Source organism: Rhinatrema bivittatum, chromosome 1, assembly GCF_901001135.1.
Source record: "Rhinatrema bivittatum chromosome 1, aRhiBiv1.1, whole genome shotgun sequence".
Classification (NCBI taxonomy): domain Eukaryota; kingdom Metazoa; phylum Chordata; class Amphibia; order Gymnophiona; family Rhinatrematidae; genus Rhinatrema; species Rhinatrema bivittatum.
The window spans coordinates 581,991,363-582,009,026 of NC_042615.1; the positions used below are offsets into that span (position 1 = coordinate 581,991,363).

At 49.5% G+C, this 17,664-nt stretch overlaps 1 protein-coding gene across 7 annotated transcripts in view; it reads left to right on the top strand.

Annotated features, from left to right (window-relative positions):
* SECISBP2 (SECIS binding protein 2) overlaps nucleotides 1–17,664 on the top strand; it is a 303,042-nt gene that overhangs the window by 72,881 nt on the left and 212,497 nt on the right. For all 7 annotated transcript variants that reach the window (XM_029618469.1, XM_029618450.1, XM_029618477.1 and 4 more), the window contains one exon: nucleotides 6,360–6,473. In XM_029618469.1, the coding sequence (XP_029474329.1) occupies nucleotides 6,360–6,473 (114 nt within the window). The remainder of the gene's footprint in view (nucleotides 1–6,359; nucleotides 6,474–17,664) is intronic.

Below are 17,664 nucleotides of genomic sequence, written 5' to 3' on the forward strand. Positions count from 1 at the left end.
TCTTTGTACCTTCTCCATCGCAACTATATCTTTTTTGAAATGCGGTGACCAGAATTGTACACAGTATTCAAGGTGTGGCCTCACCATGGAGCGATCCAGAGGCATTATGAAATTTTCCGGTTTATTAACCGTTCCCTGTACGTACCAGGATCAGTCCAGACTGCTGGGTTATGCCTCCCCTCCAGCAGATGGAGTCAGAGAGAAAACTGAAAGCACCCCCTAGATATACTGGTGTGCCACCTGCCATCCTTCAGTATTTCCTCTGACTCCTGCGGTTCTGTCTGTTCTGAGTAAAACAATCTTTCAGGTGTTCTTTATGATTTTTATAATTGTGCTGGCTAGATCAACTGGTTTTATTCTCTTCCTTGCTTAGTGTAAAAAAAAAAAAAAAAAGTTGATATTTTTGTAACAGTTGTTTGTTGGTTTTGCTAGCGCAGCGTACAGGCAGGCACTGAGAGCTTGGCTCTCATTGTTTTACCCGGATTAGTGTCCCTTTTGGTCTTGGGGGAAAGTTTACCAGTGGGCTGGTTACCCTCCCCTCCCCAGAAGTACAGTGATTCCAGACTTTGATCTGAAGAGGGCTTTACTTGAGAAAAAAAAAGAAAGTGAATAAAAAGTGGATGCAGGACACATAAGCCCTGTTGGTAGCAGGCAGTGATCCATTTCCAGCCCTAGCCTGCCGCGCTGGTAATTAGCCTGACCAGGGACTCCGGAGGGGGTGGAGGTTTTCACCCCGGCGTTAGAGGCGCTTGCACAGGGCTCCTATTTTTGGCGCGCTTTTCTTCTGCCTCCTCGATGCCGCGTTCTTCGGCCTGCGGTAGGGCGGGGGCGCGACTCTCCCCGGGAGGGTCTCTGCTTCCGCTGCATTCCCGGGGCGAGGGACCCTCCCGGGGGCCGAGCGCAGCCCGCAGCAGCGCGGATCCGTCCTCCTCAGCGCGGCTGAGGAGGCTGTCGGCGCCACGATCGTCGGCCCCGCCTCCCAGTGAGGGGGAGCCGGCGGCCATCTTGTCCACGAGGCAGCATGTTGATTCTGCCTCTGAGGAGAAGGATTTTCCTCCGCTTTCACCGCCGGCTTTGAGTCCTCATAGTGGCTCCGAATTTGATGCCCCAAGAGCCCCCCCCCCCCTCCGGTGCGTCCCGTGGGGGGATCAATTAAAAGGAAGGTGCCTTTCTCCTCCAAGTTTATGCTGTTGATGCACCAGGCTTTTTTGGAGGCAGAAGCAGGCTGGGAGCCAGACGAACCCCCCCCCCCCCTCTAAAAGTGCCTAAGGTGTCCTCTGTGCAGGACAAATCGGGAGACCAGGAAAAGGCTGAAGCTCCGGGCAAATCAGGAGCTTGTTCCCTTGGGGGTGCTGACGATCCGGGGTTGCCGGATCTCACCCAGGGCACACCGGATGGGGCAGGGGCCGACATCTCCGACACTCAGGGGTCTCTCTAAGGGGACGACCCCCTGGTTTTACACCTGTTTGGCATGGATGAGCTAAACTATTTGATTCTTCATGTTTTGAAGGAGCTGGAGATCCCAGCGCCGCAGCAGGACACGGATACTTCCACTGGGGACGTAGCTATGGCGGGTCTGAGAGCCCCCCCGCAAACCTTTCCCTTGCACTCTAAGGTATTACAGATCGTATCTAAGGAATGGGAGGTTCCAGAGGCATCCCTGCGCGTTAGCAGGGCAATGAATAAATTATATCCTCTGCCCTCGGATTCGTTAGAGATTTTTAAGGTCCCTTCGGTGGACTCGGCAGTCACTGCGGTGGTTAAGCATACTACCATTCCCGTCACAGGAGGGGTAGCCTTGAAAGATCTCCAGGACCGGAAGTTAGAGGTCCTATTAAAGCGCATTTTTGAGATAGCGGCTTTAGGAGTCCGGGCTGCGGCTTGCAGCAGTATGGTCCAGAGGGCCACACTGCGCTGGGTGCAACAATTACTAACCACCCAAGAACTCCCGCCGGAAGAGGCGGAGCAGGCCAATTGTGTGGAAGCGGCGGTTGCTTATACAGCGGATGCTCTGTATGATTTGCTAAGGACTTCGGCCCGCACTATGTCCTCGGCTGTTGCGGCCAGACGACTATTGTGGCTCCGTCGTTGGTCGGCAGATGCCTCTTCTAAGTCGCGACTAGCTTCTTTTCCCTTTAAGGAGAAGTTGTTTGGTGAGGAGTTGGATCAACTCATCAAAGACTTGGGAGACAATAAGGTGTATAAGTTGCCGGAGGACAAGCCCCGACAATTGCGGTCTTTCGGAAACACGCGGTCCCGATTTCGAGGGCAACGCCGGTTTCGCACGGGAAGGGGTGGATCTTTTCCCCAAAGGCAGCAGGGCCCCAGGTCACAGTCTTGGACTCCTTCCTTTCGAGGCAGACGACCACAACGAATGGGTTCCTCGCGGGGTTTGGCCACAGGCAAACCTGCGCAATGAAGGCGCGCAGGCCCATTCCTCCTTCCCACGCATCGGAGGCCGGTTATCCCAGTTTTGGGAGGAATGGGTCAAGATCACTTCAGACCAGTGGGTCCTCGACGTGGTGGGTCATGGTTAAGAGTTGGATTTTACTCGGCCCCTCCAGGATCTTTTTATGATATCTCCTTGCGGTCCTCCAGAAAAGCAACTGGTAATAGCCCAATCCGTGGCCCGGTTACGATCCCTGGGGGCAGTGGAGCCCGTTCCGCCGGACGAGACCAGAACAGGTCGGTATTCCATTTACTTCCTGGTTCCAAAGAAGGAAGGTACGTTCCGGCCAATTTTGGATTTGAAGAGAGTAAACAGGGCCTTGCGCATTCCCCGTTTTCGCATGGAAACTCTTCGATCTGTTATTGCGGCCGTCCACAGGGGAGAATTTTTGGCTTCTTTGGATCTGGCCGAGGCGTATCTTCACATTGGGATCAGGGAGCGCCACCAGAGGTACCTGAGGTTCATGGTGCTCGGGGAACACTTTGTTTTGCGCCCTCCCGTTCGGGTTAGCCACAGCTCCGAGAGTGTTTACCAAGGTTCGCGTCGTAGTCGCAGCCTTCCTGCGCCGTCAGGGAGTATTGGTGCATCCCTATCTCGACGATTGGCTTATCCGGGCGAAGTCGGAGGACTCGTGCAAGCGAGCAGTCCAGGTGGTGGTTCAGCAACTGCAGTCGCTAGGTTGGGTAGTCAACTTTGCAAAAAGCCAGCTGGTTCCGAGTCAGTGTTTGGAATTTTTGGGAGCACGTTTCGATACCTTGGTGGGCAAGGTATACCTGACTCAGCAGAGACTGGAGAACCTGATGCTTCAGGTACAGAACCTACTGGATCTCCCCTTACCTATGGCATGGGATTATTTGCAGGTCATTGGACATATGGTTTCTACTCTGGAAATGGTGCCGTGGGCTTTTGCGCATATGCGTCCTTTGCAAATCGCTCTTCTTTCTCGCTGGGACCAGAAAACCGGGGATTACGGTGCCCAGTTGCTGCTGATGGAACCGGCTCGGTCCAGTCTAGCTTGGTGGTTGATCCCGGACCACCTCTTGCAGGGGGTAGATCTCGATCCTCCTCAGTGGGTGGTAGTGACGACGGATGCCAGTCTAACGGGCTGGGGAGCGGTCTGTCAATCAAGAGCGGTACAGGGAACGTGGTCCCCTCGCCAGGCCTCTTGGTCCATCAACCGTCTGGAGACCAGAGCGGTACGTCTAGCCTTGCGCCACCTTCTGCCCCTGGTATGCGGTCGAGTGGTTCGAGTCCTCTTGGACAACGCAACCACGGTAGCATATATAAATCGCCAGGGCGGTACAAGAAGTCGACCGGTGGCGACCGAAGCAGCGTTGTTGATGACCTGGGCGGAGCGTTATCTGTCCCACATTGCGGCCACCCACATTGCAGGCGTAGACAACGTTCAGGCGGATTATCTCAGTCGAGAACACTTGGACCCCGGAGAGTGGGAGCTCTCGGCCGAGGCAATGAGTCTCATCACCCTACGATGGGGGATTCCGCACCTAGACCTGATGGCGACTCGGCACAATGCAAAGGCGGCGCATTTCTTCAGCCGAAGGCGAGAGCACGGGTCGGAAGGAGTGGATGCCTCGTGCTTCCATGGCCTCGTCACGTCCTCCTCTGTATTTCCTCCATGGCCTCTGATCGGCAAGGTGTTAAGACGCATAGAATCGCATCGTGGTCGGGTGATTTTAGTGGCCCCGGAGTGGCCAAGAAGACCATGGTTCGCGGATCTGGTTCATCTTGCGACGGACGGGCCTTTACGTCTCAGTCATCTTCCGAAACTCCTTCGGCAAGGGCCGGTATTTTTAGATCTGGCGGATTGCTTTTGTCTGGCGGCTTGGCTTATGAAAGGAGACAATTAAGGAAAAAGGGTTATTCTGAGCCTGTCATTTCCACACTGCTTCGGGCACGGAGGCCCTCTACTACGCTTACTTATGCTAGAGTGTGGAAGGTGTTTGACTCCTGGTGCGGTGTCTCGAAGATTGCGCCACGCTGGGCTTCTGTAGCTCAAATCCTTACGTTTTGCAGGACGGCTTGAAGAAGGGTTTGGCTTACAGTTCTCTGAGGGTTCAGGTAGCAGCTCTGGGGTGTTTGAGAGGAAAGGTTGAAGGGTCCTCTCTCGCCTGTCACCCACACGTAGCACGCTTTTTACGTGGTGTTCGGAACTTGCGTCCTCCGCTGCGGCCTCCTTGCCCGTCTTGGAATTTGAACTTGGTTCTCCAAGGCCTCAATGCGGCCCCCTTTGAGCCTCTCGGGTGGGCCTCCTTAAAGGATTTAACTCTCAAGACGGTGTTTCTCGTGGCGATCGCGTCCGCTCGTAGGGTCTCTGAGTTGCAAGCTCTTTCATGTAGAGAACCGTTCTTGCATATTTCGGACTCAGGTGTGTCGTTGCGTACGGTACCTTCTTTCTTACCTAAGGTGGTATCGGCCTTTCATGTAAATCAGACGGTGGAATTGCCTTCCTTCTCGGCGACAGAACTACAGTCTTCTCAAGGGTCAGATTTGAGACGTTTGGATGTTCGAGTACTCATGCGATATTTAGAAGTTGCCAATGATTTTCGACAGTCTGATCATCTGTTTGTCTTGTGGCATGGCCCCAGGAAGGGGCTTCAGGCGTCCAAAGTAGCCCATTGGTTGAAGGGCTCGATCGCTGCCACGTACATTGGTGGCGGTAAGGCTGTTCCTGAGGGGCTCAAGGCCCATTCTCTCCGTTCTCAAGCGACTTCGTGGGCAAAAAGTCACCTGGTTTCGAGCCAAGAGATTTGCAGGGCGGCCACTTGGAAGTCGTTGCATACTTTCGCTCGACATTATCGGGTTGATGTTCGAGGGCCGTCACCTACTTCCTTTGGAAGCAGCGTACTTCGAGCGGGACTCTCGGGGTCCCACCCCATTTAAGTCAGCTCGGGTACATCCCAGCAGTCTGGACTGATCCTGGTACGTACAGGGAAAGGAAAATTAGGTTCTTACCTGATAATTTTCGTTCCTGTAGTACCAAGGATCAGTCCAGACGCCCGCCCAGTAATGGTGTTTCAGGAGAGTCCGCTCGAAACAGTATCTTTTCCACTCTTTCAGGTATCGATAACTTGATACGGTAAGTGATTATTCATTTTGTTGCCTTTTGGCTTTGTTTGCTTGGTTGGCTCAGTAGTGTTTGAGCGATGTTAATGCTTACTTTTGCAGAGTTTTACTACTTGATCTAGCCAGTGGCCATAGTTAATTTTTGGCTATTTTTGGCGGAAGGATGATCCATTTCTTCTGCTTTGATATCAATTATACTGAAGGATGGCAGGTGGCACACCAGTATATCTAGGGGGTGCTTTCAGTTTTCTCTCTGACTCCATCTGCTGGAGGGGGAGGCATAACCCAGCAGTCTGGACTGATCCTTGGTACTACAGGAACAAAAATTATCAGGTAAGAACCTAATTTTCCTTTCCCTTCCTAATAATTCCTAACACTCTGAATTCCACATTTAGATATCACTATCGCATAATGACTAGATTCTTCCCCCATTCCCATCTCCCACTGGCAGTGAAAGCTGCCTCTGCAGTTTCTCTAGCTCCTGCTAACACCAAGCTAGTTTTGTTATTTAAAGACGTGACATTTTAGGATTTTTACTGTGTTCAGAATTTCCATCAAATTAGCTATGACAAATGTAGCTCTTGTATATCAAATGACTTCTTTGTCAGCCAAATTACTTACCTACTCATATCAACTGATTTGAGAATCATAAAACATCTATAACTCCCAGGAGCTCTTTTGGTTTCAGTCTTGTTCCCGGTGGCCATCTCTTAACCATTAAACTACACTTTCATATTTTGTGTGTATATATTTTTCTTTTAAGTTTTAAAGTTTTTTCTTGTAATGGTTAAAGGCTCTTCTGATAGTTTGTGTGATTATTTTTTAGGATACTGAAGAGTTTCCTGACCTGGCAGCATCTACAGGTAGATCCGACAGAGGACTGAAAGTAAAGGATCAAAAGTTGTCTCCTCACAGTCAAATAAACCCTGAGCAGCCAGTGGTAAGAAATATTTGAGATAAGTGATTTACACAAGTGTTCCTGCAAACCTGTATCACCCAATGGCAACACATTCCATTTATTGGAAGAGAGATTTCCTGGTGTAAAGAGTGAGGATTTTATCTTTTTTGAGATTTATTAATTGTCTACGCCGAGGGAACTAAGCGATGTACAGATTAACATATATAATCTAAAATCAATATATGTATAGCTTAAACTTTTTTTTTTTGTAAATACAATTTTTATTGAGTGATTCACACAGAAAAAAAAGGGAGAAACAATACTAGTCAGAAGAACCAAAGAAAATGGAACAGAATACAAATATCAACAACCAGAGTCAAAAGACCATAGAGAACCACTCTGTTACTATTTTCTCTGTGTACCTACACCCACACTTATACAACACCCCGGGGACGCCCCTTGGAAAGCGTTGTGCCAGATGGCGTCAGGGACGCTGGACTCTGAGACATCCCCCAAACCAGTTGAACCAATGACTGTAGGCGAAGCCCCACCAGAACCACTTTCAGGAACACAAAGCCTCCAGTCTCACCCTTAACCCTTCCCCCACTCCCAGGTCTGGGCAAAGCGTGCACATAGATATAGCAAAATAAACAAGGATCAAATCGCGCTCATAGGGGTGAGAACCCAATCCTTGCCAAAAAAAAATATATATAATCTGCTGTCAATGGTTAAGCATTGAGTATCAAACTGCGAGCATGGTGTGGCAAGGTTTGCAGATAGACCTCCCAGATGTCCATGAAAGATCGTCTTTTCACCAGAGACATTGTAGAAGTAAGATTGTCCATTTGCATCATTCGATGAAAATGATTCCGCCAAGTCCAGTATGAGGGCGCTGACTGCTCCAACCAATTAAGTAAAATAACTTTTTTCCCCACCAGCCAGACCAAAATGCGCCACCCCACTTTTCTAATGACAGACTGGGGAATGCAATCAAATAAAATCAGCTGCGGAGTGATTGTGAAATGCACTTTCAAGAGATGCTGTAAATAATTTGCAATTTTCTGCCAAAACAATTGTATTAGAGGACAGGCCCAAAAGGCATGAGATAAAGTACCAATGGCGAGATGGCAACGGGGGCATGTTGAATCAGAGATGAGACGAGCTCTCCAAGCAATCTGTGGGGAAATAAAGGCCCTCTGCAGGAATTTATATTGCATTTCCCGGTAATACATGTTATCGGAGATCTTTTTTAAGTTCCCCATACAAGCAGAAAAAGTCACTACTGAAAGCGTAAACACTCCATCTCTTCCCCAACGTTCTGCTGAGGTGATATAGGTGCTCTGTGACAGACCCCGCTGGAGACCTCTGTAATACATGGAAAGGGATAAAGGGCTTTGTTTTTCCAAATGAAAAAAAGGCTTCCAACGCTTGGACCTGAGCAGGGTTACAACAGTCCAGCTTTAATGCCAAAATGTAATGCCGGAGTTGGATATAGCCAAATAACTGAGCGACCGGTAGGCCATAGATGCGTTGTACAGTGGGAAACGACATCACCGCCCCATCTGGCTCGAGCACATGCCCCACATGAGTAATACCTTTCTGTGCCCATCCCTGTAGACTCACTGCTTGGGAGCCGGAAGGAATTCTGGGTTTCCCTGCACGGGGAGTAGATACGGACTACATTGGGGCAAACCCAGTCTCTTGGTTAGGTACCGCCAGGCCTTTCGGATCGGAGCTATCAGTGGGTTGCAAAATAGCCCAGGCGACAGTTCTTTGCTCGGCCCCATCAAGACGTAAGTGAGCGCTAAGGGAGCCACCAAAGTACTTTCGGCCAAAATGTTTATATAAAAGGATGTACCCAATATCCATTCCCGGATGAGACAAAGATTTGCCGCTACACAATACGCACTGAAATTAGGGACTCCCATACCTCCTTCTCCCCAGCGCAGCATGAGCCAGGACATTGGTACCCATGCCCTCTTCCCCTGCCATATGAATTGCCTCATCAGTTTTTGCAGGGCGCTATTGTCACTGCGCCTAAATGTCAGAGGTAGATTTTGCAACACACATAACCACTTTGGTAGCAATATCATCTTAAACAAATTAATACACCCCCCTATGGAAAGGGGCAAATTTTTCCAGAGATTGAGTTTTTCCTTAGTATGCTGGAGGAGTCTCGGGATATTTAAATCATACATAGCGGAAAGGTCTAAAGACAAGTTAATCCCCAAATATTTAATTACACCGTCCGCCCAGTGCAACGGAAAGGGACCTCCCCACGTGGCTTGCATAGTCGATGGAAAACCCAAAGCCTCCGATTTCTCCCAATTTATCCGAAAGCCGGAGAATGTCCCATATTCCTTCACAACACCCAATAAAGCCGGCAAGGACTGACTGGGATTGGTAAGAAAGACCAGTAAGTCATCCGTAAACGTGGCATATTTGAAAACTTCTTTCTGTCTTTGGGCCTGGAATAGCAGCCTTCGGATCTTGGGAGAAGCCTGAATGGCCAGCAATAGAGGCTCTAGAGTCAATAAGAAAAGCAAGGGGGATAACGGGCAGCCCTGCCTGGTACCTCAAAATACTGGGAAAGAGGGTGAGCACTGACCATTCACCATCAGTGAAGCAACCGGCTTTGTATACAAAAGTTGGAGTGCCTGATAGAAAAAACCTCCAAACCCCATCTCCCCTAAAAGGCCAAACATAAATCCCCATTCCACACGATCAAAGGCCTTTTCCGCGTCTAAACTAGCTATGAGAAAAGGAGCATGGTGTCTAGTGCAGAGATCGATAGCAACTGTCAAGCGTCGTATGTTGGTTAAAGCATACCGTTTCTGAACGAAGCCCACCTGTCCCGGTTGGATTAACTGCGGGAGAATATCGCCCAACCTATCTGCCATAATCTTTGCTAGAAGTTTATGATCTACATTTAGCAAAGAAATGGGGCGATAAGAGGCAGGCTGCAATGAATCTCTTCCGGGCTTAGGGATCAAAGTGATATGAGCCACATTACAATGAACTGGAAAGCTACCCTTCGCTACCAGTGTGTTAAACAGGGAAGGAAGAAACTGGGTGAGGGGCTCGCTCAGGCAATGATAAAATTCAGAGCTATAACCATCTGGCCCTGGAGCCTTAAACCTTGGGGAACCACGGATAACCTGCCGAACCTCCTCCTCGGAAATAGGTCGATTTAGCCACTGTGCCTGGCTATGGGTAAGCGAAGGAAGGTTTAAATGGGCGCTAAAGTCCTCCCATTTATCCGGATCCCAGCCCTCCGCCTGACAGAGCGCGGAGTAGTATTCCATAAAAACCTTTAAAATATCAGGGGTATCGTGGACTATATGGCCCTGAGGAGCACGAAGAGCCGTAATATGCAGGGATCCCCTACTGGCCTTAACCAAGTTCGCTAGCAGCCTCCCTGATTTGTTGCCATATCGATAAAACCTATGTTGGTAGTAAAGGAGACTATGCTTGGCTCTCTGATGTAGTAGAGAATTCAATGCCGACTGGGTAGCCATATAAACACTCTTGGTGGCGGAGGTATGAGATCGCAACAGCGCCTGTTTAGCCTGTTGAAGTTTCTTGGTCAGTGATAGTAGCCGGCTGTTCAATACTTTTTTCCGGTGGGCAAGATATGAAATAATGTCACCCGTAAGTACAGCTTTAGCTGTTTCCCAGAACAAGATAGGATTATCGCTATGTTGAGCATTAAGTGTTGCAAAATCTTTCCATCTTTCGAGTAAGAACGCTTGAAATGCAGTATCCGTGGCCAGATAGTAGGGGAACCGCCAGCAATGTCGAGCACCTTCCTGGGGAAGCAATGCCAATTCTGCCCAGATAGGGGCATGGTCTGAGATGGCAATATCCCCAATCCCCGCCCACCTTGGAGAACGAATGAGTACTGATTAACCAATAGTCTATGCGGGAATGTGTCGCATGCACTCTCTAGAAATATGTGTAAAGTCCCTCTCAAAAGGGTGTAAGGTGCGCCAAACATCTGCCAAATGTAGAGTACTTTCAAGCAGATGTATCCCCCAGCCTACAACCCCAGCTTGCCGCACACTCGAGGACCTATCAAGGTCAGGGTCTCTCAGGGCATTAAAGTCACCCCCCACCACCAACAATTGATCGATATGGGGGAGGAGTAGTTTATGTAAATTCTGAAAGAATGGCTTTTGGTGTGAATTCGGGGCATAAATGTTGCAAAGCACCATCGGCATTTGATTAATCCTAGCTTCTAAAATAAGAAAACGCCCTTGAGGGTCCCTGAGCTCCGAGAGAATCTGCAACGGAATATTTTTACGAACCAGTTTAGCCATCCCAGCAGATTGTCTGGTGGCGGATGCAAAATATACTGCTTCCACCCAATTTTGACGCAATTTCTTGTGCTCTACATCGTTAAGATGTGTTTCTTGCAGAAATATTATATCTGCTGACTGTCTTTTCAAAGCCTGCAAGATTTTGGACCTTTTAATGGACGAATTGATACCACAAACATTCCATGAAATCAATTTAAGTCCCTTCGTAGCCATTACCCCATATCATTCCACTGTAGAGAAAGCTGAACTATGAGAAATTTCCAACTCCAAGGGAGCAATGGCTATCCCAGCTCTGACCATCTCCCTGTGACAGTGAGTTCCCCACCCCTTACCACCATCATATAACCAACAACCCCACAGTACCCAGACCTAGAACCCACTCCCTTCCCAGCCGCCCATTCCCTACCCCTCCTACCCACCTTTCCCCGAAATCTCATCACACCAAACCCCCTCCTCAGAGAAACCCCCCCCCAGACACTAAGACACCTTTCCTCCCTCACCAACCCCATCCCTGAAGTTTAAAAATATCTGATGGACTGAGTGCTGAAGAATGAATTGAACGAATTAACCACAACAGTCCCACAAAGACATATCCCAGCACCTTCCTTTTAGTACAGAAAGTAGATCCGTAATAGAACATGTTGGATGTGGAGGTATGCCACATCTGGAATTCCAAATAGCAGAAACTCACCAAACCAATAAACAGAGAAACCCAGGAATGAAAAAACATTAGCCCAACCCCCACATCCTATAACCCAGAACTGGGCATAATTCATGTCTTTGCCCCTATATATTAGAACAAACAACAACAGCTTAGTCAGCTTTGGCAATACACATCACCCAAGATCAGACCCGGAGCTGCTTCTGCCTGATCTCCGCTCCTCCACGTGGCCCAAAGTGGCAATGTAGTCCTTTAGCTCAGCCACCTCTGTGAACCACCTAAGCCCTCCCGGGGTGCTCACCCGCACCCGTGCCGGGTAAATTATCACTGCTCTCTGGCCAAGATTGAATAGCTGAGCACACATGGGGGAGAGCGCTCTCCTTTGCACAGACAAAGCACTGGAAAAATCCTGAAAGACCAGGATCTTCTTTCCATCGTACATCAACGACTGCCCCCGGCGAGCTGCCTGCAAAATTTCAGTTTTATGCGCGTAGTTCAAACGTTTTATAATCACCACCCGCGGTTTGTCGGACTGGGTGTGCTTTTGCCCTAACCGATGGGCTCTTTCTATACGTAGGGGACCATGCTCTTTATCCAGGGATATTTCACGGTTTAACCAGTGCTCCAAAATTCGTGGCAGCTCTCGTTCTTCAATAGCCTCCGGGATACCAATCAGGCGCAGATTAGACCCCCGGGACCTGTTTTCCAGGTCCTTCAGGTGTACCGTATGCCGGGCGATCTCTGCCCTCGGCTCTGCGACCTCTGACCGTGTGGTCTATGCACCATCTTCCCCGTCAGAGACCCGTTGTTCAAGCGCGGAGAAACGCGCCTCATATCCTGCGATCGCTGCAGTCACATCGCCAATCTGGGATGATAGTTTTTTAAACTCTGGTTCCAAAGCTTCTACTACGGCAGCGCGTAAGTCCGCCCCAATTTGCAGGCACTGGGGAATCTGCCATGCTATATTCATCTTCAGAGGCCACATCGGTAGGCCGTGATTTTCCTTAGTCTGTTCCCTTTCTCTGCGTGCCGTCCGCGTCGACATTATGCTGGCAAGCAGCTCCACAGGACAGTAACTGTTGAGAGATGTGTTTGGGGACCTCAAAATCACAAAAGCAATGCAAGATGGAGCTGGATCAGTGAAAAAAGGAGTCAAATAGGGTCGGCTACATCTGTTCCCTCTCCTTGAGTGAGCTATTAAAGTGTCTTAGAAGAGACGTTGTTGTACGCTCACCAAAAACGTACACACTCAGTATCTTTTGGAATATGCAATTGAAATGTTGCTGCTTAAATTTGCTGCTTAAGCTTTACCGCTGGAGTTTACTTCAAAAATTTGGCTGCTTTATGGGTGCTGCAGGAATTCAACTGCGTGTATTAAACGCAGCAGGGGAAGGGTGGCAGTAAAGGGGAAGGGGGGGCCGCCGAGAGAGAGCTCCAAACACAGCAGCAGCAGCACTTCTGGACCACAGAGAACACCTCAGTCACTGAGAATTACCCTCCTTAAATGCGTATATGATCAATATAGAAGGTCCCTGGTGAATAGAGCTGCACTCCCCCAGCACAGGATAACATGCCTGCAGCTGATTTCCCCTTTCTTGAGTCCCTGCTGGGAGGTGTGCTTCTAAGATGGATGCCAGGAAGAAAGCGGAGCCTGTGTGGACACTGTCCCCGAGCTCCCCTGCTGCTCCACGAGCCACGCAGCTACCCCGAGGAAGATCTCAAATCCCCCTCATCTGCCCAAGCCGACCCTGCTGTCAAAATCTCAATAGTAAGTGCAAGGATATCTGAGCCTCCCCTATTTTAAATTTGAAAGGACTGCTGTGAAGTTTTCCCGCGGTTCCAATGACAATCGGTACAAGGGGAGCACTGGGGTCTCAGGCACCGACTGTCAGCTCGTCCCTCGGCATTCAGCCCTTGGCAAGCCTTAGATTATTTGTTTTAAACCAGTGCTGTAGGCAAAATCACGTGATCTTCTGCTCAGGCTGGCCTGCACCGGGAGGCTACGTGCCGAGTTCGCGGCAAAGATGGCGGATGGGTTCACATAAAAGCAGGAACTTACTTTCTTCTGGCTCTCCCGAGCCGCTGCGAGCCACCCCCCGGTTGGCAGGCGATTTATGTCAGTATCTCGTGCCCCAGCCGATGCGATGCTTAGGGCCCATTTTTAAAAAAATATTTTCCGTTGTTAATTTGTTGTTTCGTGGAGAGGCAGGGCTGGATCCTCCTTACACGAGCAGCCTTCCCTTCTTGCGGCGAACAGTGCCCCCCGGATAGTTTTAATGGTTTTAATGTCCCTCCACGTCCGCCCGACTCGTCTCTGTGGGGAGCGATTGTGGGAGGCCTACAGCAGCAAATGGCCGGCCTCAGGATCGCAGCGCGGTGTCACTCTCTCCCTCTGTTCTTCTGATCTTCAGTGAGTCACCCACGTGCAGCTAGTGCCACGGTGTTTGGAGTATCGGGGCCTTAATGGGGTCTTGTATTCAGGTTCCCATTGCTCCTGAAATGAGTCGCGTCCCTCACCCGAAGGGAAGTTAAGGCGGGTGCCTTGCTGGTAATTAAGTCTGTTCGCGGCAAGATGGCGATCGGAAGAGGGCGGTTAAGACTGCTGTGACTAGCAGCTCTCCCGGCTCGCAACGATTACGGCTCCCGTTTCCCTTTGCTTTGGATTTTTGCGTGCAGCAATGTTTGCTCAAACCTTTGGCACCTCCGAACGCCCTAAATTTACTGGTTGTTACTCTGTGTGAGCAGTTCAAGAGGATCCCGGGACCAGAGCCTCAGGCACCCGCAGCCATTTCGTCTCGTGGCGAACAGCGCCCCCCCCCCCCCCCCTTGCTTAAACTTAAAATATACAAAAAGAGAGAGTATAATAATCAGCATAAATATTCTGTTTTAGCTTTGGATATAAGATGCTTTATCTAAGCCAGGGTCTCCAAACTTTTCAGAACAAGAGCCATGTTGGATCTCTGAAGCCAGTGAGAGGGCTGGAGAGTTTGCTGTGAGGCAGGAAAGGGGGGAGTCCCCTCAGGTTTGCTGAGTGGGGATTTATAATAAGTAAACATTTGCTTTTGTAGGAAAAATGTTAGGGACGGAAGAAGGCATGAAAAAATACTGTACTTAGTACAACACCTTAATTTCCATACCTTTTGTTTGTATCCTGTCTTTGTCACAAGTCAGTGACAAGATATGCAGAATTCACAAATTGAAGTATTTTTATCAAAGCCCAGCACTTTCCTCCTTTACTTTCACCCTTTGCGAAGCATTTTCTCTTCTTTACCTACAGTCTTAGCCACTCCTTAACACTGACCATACCACAGAGAAGCCAATTACCACATTCACAGGGCTGACCTTACCACTGTTATCCTAGCATTTACAAATTTGAGAACAAATTCAATGTGATTGAATGTGCTTAGGACATTAGTGGTATTCTCACAATAAACATTAATTTTACCCCTATTCTCTGTCTTTAAGCAGGGATGAATTAGCCATGACACATGGGTGACATCTTCTTCTTCCAGGACAAGCAGGATGGTAGTCCTCACATATGGGTGACGTCATCAGGCGGAGCCCTATTATGGAATACTTTTGTCAAAGTTTCTAGAAACTTTGACTGGCACACTGAGCATGCCCAGCATGCCATGATCCTTGTGTCCACATCGAGTCTCCTTCAGTCTTTTTTTTTTTCCGTGCTGCAGTTTGCCTCGCGTTTAGGAGCTCTGTGAGATTTTTTTCTCACAACTTTTCCTCACGGAAACACTTGAAGTTTTACTTCACAAATAATTTCCCTACACGGGTCTTCCTTCGAGTACATTTCATCAGTGCTCGGTGAGTACTATGCCCTGTTCTCACAGGGCAAGCAGCGTGGTAGTCCTCACATATGGGTGACATCATCAGGATGGAGCCCAATCACTGAACACTTTTGTCAAAGTTTCTGGAACTTTGACTGGCACCTACTGGGCATGCCCAGAAATGCACTGACCCTCCATCCAGCAGGGGTCCCCCTTCAGTCTTCTTTTTTCCACGCAGCAGTAGCCACGGGTTAAGGAGCTCTCTTGAGATTCCTGACAGGAATTTTCCTCACGGAACTTCTTTCAAAAAATTTCAAAAAAACTTACCCCATAGGGGTCCCCCTTTCCCTATACATACTCCGTGGTCGATTCCCGATGAGTTATCCCTTTGGGGCCTACCGGCCATCGACCACACCACGTCATGGCGTTGGGTTTTCGTTGGTGCCCCGACTGTAGTCAAACAGTGTCCATCACTAACCCGCATGGGGTTTGTGTTATGTGTTTGGGGTCCGACCACGAGGTCCTAACTTGCCCCAAATGTGCCCAAATGACACCGAAAGGCCTTAAGGCTCGTTTAGGGAAAATGGAGTTTCTCTTTCAGTTAAAAACCCCGACTCCATCGATAGCTTCAACTTCGTCCGAGCCAGTGCCATCAACCTCTCGCCAGCACCGGGAAACCGCTGCTGCCCGACCGGCGTCGACGATTCCAAAGGTGTTGATTCCCTCCTTGCCTCCTCAAGAAAAGGACCAAGGAGATCATCGTGAAAGTCGTCGACACCATCATTGCAAGGCTCAGTCCGCCGATCCATGCAAGCCCTCAGCATCGGCGTCGACAGAGCCACCAGCAAAGAAGCCCCGTCCAGAAAAGGCCCCATCCTCTTCTGTGACCGGGTCACCGAGGCGTTCCCCACCTTTAGTGGTGCCGGGATCCGCGATTCCACCTTCACCGGTGGACCCTCCGGCTACGCCAGTGCTGCCTCCTACTCTGGAGCTAGGGTTCCACGCCCCAGCCTTCCATGAGGAATTGGATCGGATGATCCAGGAGGCCATCGGTAAAGCACTTCAGGGCTTCCAACCTCCATCGACGCCGGTACCAGTCCCCGAGCCGGTCACTGATCAGATTCCCGTAGCGCTCGCACCGCTACTGGGTAGACTGGATGCGTTGATCGGTGCCCTGCCTCCGATGGAACAGAGAGCACCAGTGGGTCCAGTGCCTTCCACACCGATTCCATTATCATCGGATGATGAGGAAACACCGATACTCATTCCACCGCCTGGGATTTTACCACCGACTCGTCCATCGATGCCGTCGGTGCCTCCGTCGAAGCCTAGGCCCGGTCCTTCGGGATTAGCACCATTTCTCCCTGCTGGAGATCAGCCCTATGATCCTTGGACTGATGATATGTCCCAAGCTACAGATGATCTACCATCAGAGCGCTCTCCCCCAGATGAAAGATGACGTTCTCCGCCAGAAGATCTGTTTTTTATTAATTTCATCAAGGAAATGTCTGAAACCATTCTCTTTCAACTTCAGACGGAAGAGGACTCTAAGCACAAGATGCTGGAAGTGCTCCAATTTCTAGATGCGCCTAAGGAAATCATGTCTATACCTATTCATGAAATCCTGCTTGATCTCCTGAAGAGAAACTGGGAACACCCATATTCGATCCCACCTGTCAACCGCAAGACAGATGCCACCTATCTGGTGCAGTCAGCTCCTGGGTTCCAAAAATCACAGTTGGATCATCACTCTGTAGTTGTTGAATCAGCCCAGAAGAAGGCATAACGTTCAAAACCTCATTCCTCCATACCTCCAGGGAAGGAACAAAAATCCCTGGATGCCTTTGGCAGGCGTGTCTTCCATGGCTCAATGCTCATATCTCGCATTACCTCTTACCAGTTATACATGACCCAGTATAACAGAGACCGTTTTAAGAGGATCCAGGATTTCTCTGATTCTTTACCATAGCAACTCCAAGCTCAACTTCATACTCTGGCTCAAAAAGGTCTGGATGCTGGAAAGCATAAGATCCGCACTGCGTATAATATCTTTGACACTGCCTCTAGAATGTCTGCAGTGGGGATTAATGCAAGAAGATGGGCCTGGCTCAAATCCTCGGACAAGACCAGAAGTCCAAGACAGGTTAGCAGATCTACCCTGTGTGGGCGATAATCTCTTCGGGGGAAAAGATCCGAGAGACTATGGCACAATTGAAGGACCACCATGAAAAGCTGCGCCAGCTTTCTTCTGTGCTGTCTGAGTTCCCTTCCACCCCTAAGAGAACCTTCAGGCATGACTCTGAGCGGCCGGGCCTACAAGCCAAGGAAATTTTATCTTCCGGCTTATAGAAGACGTCCTTCCAGACCTTACCAAAAAGGTCAATCCAGGCAGACTCTGCCTCAAAAGTCTCAGCCAGCTTCTTAGCCTGGACCAGCGTCAGGGTTTTGACTCCTTCCTAGAGAGTGTAAGC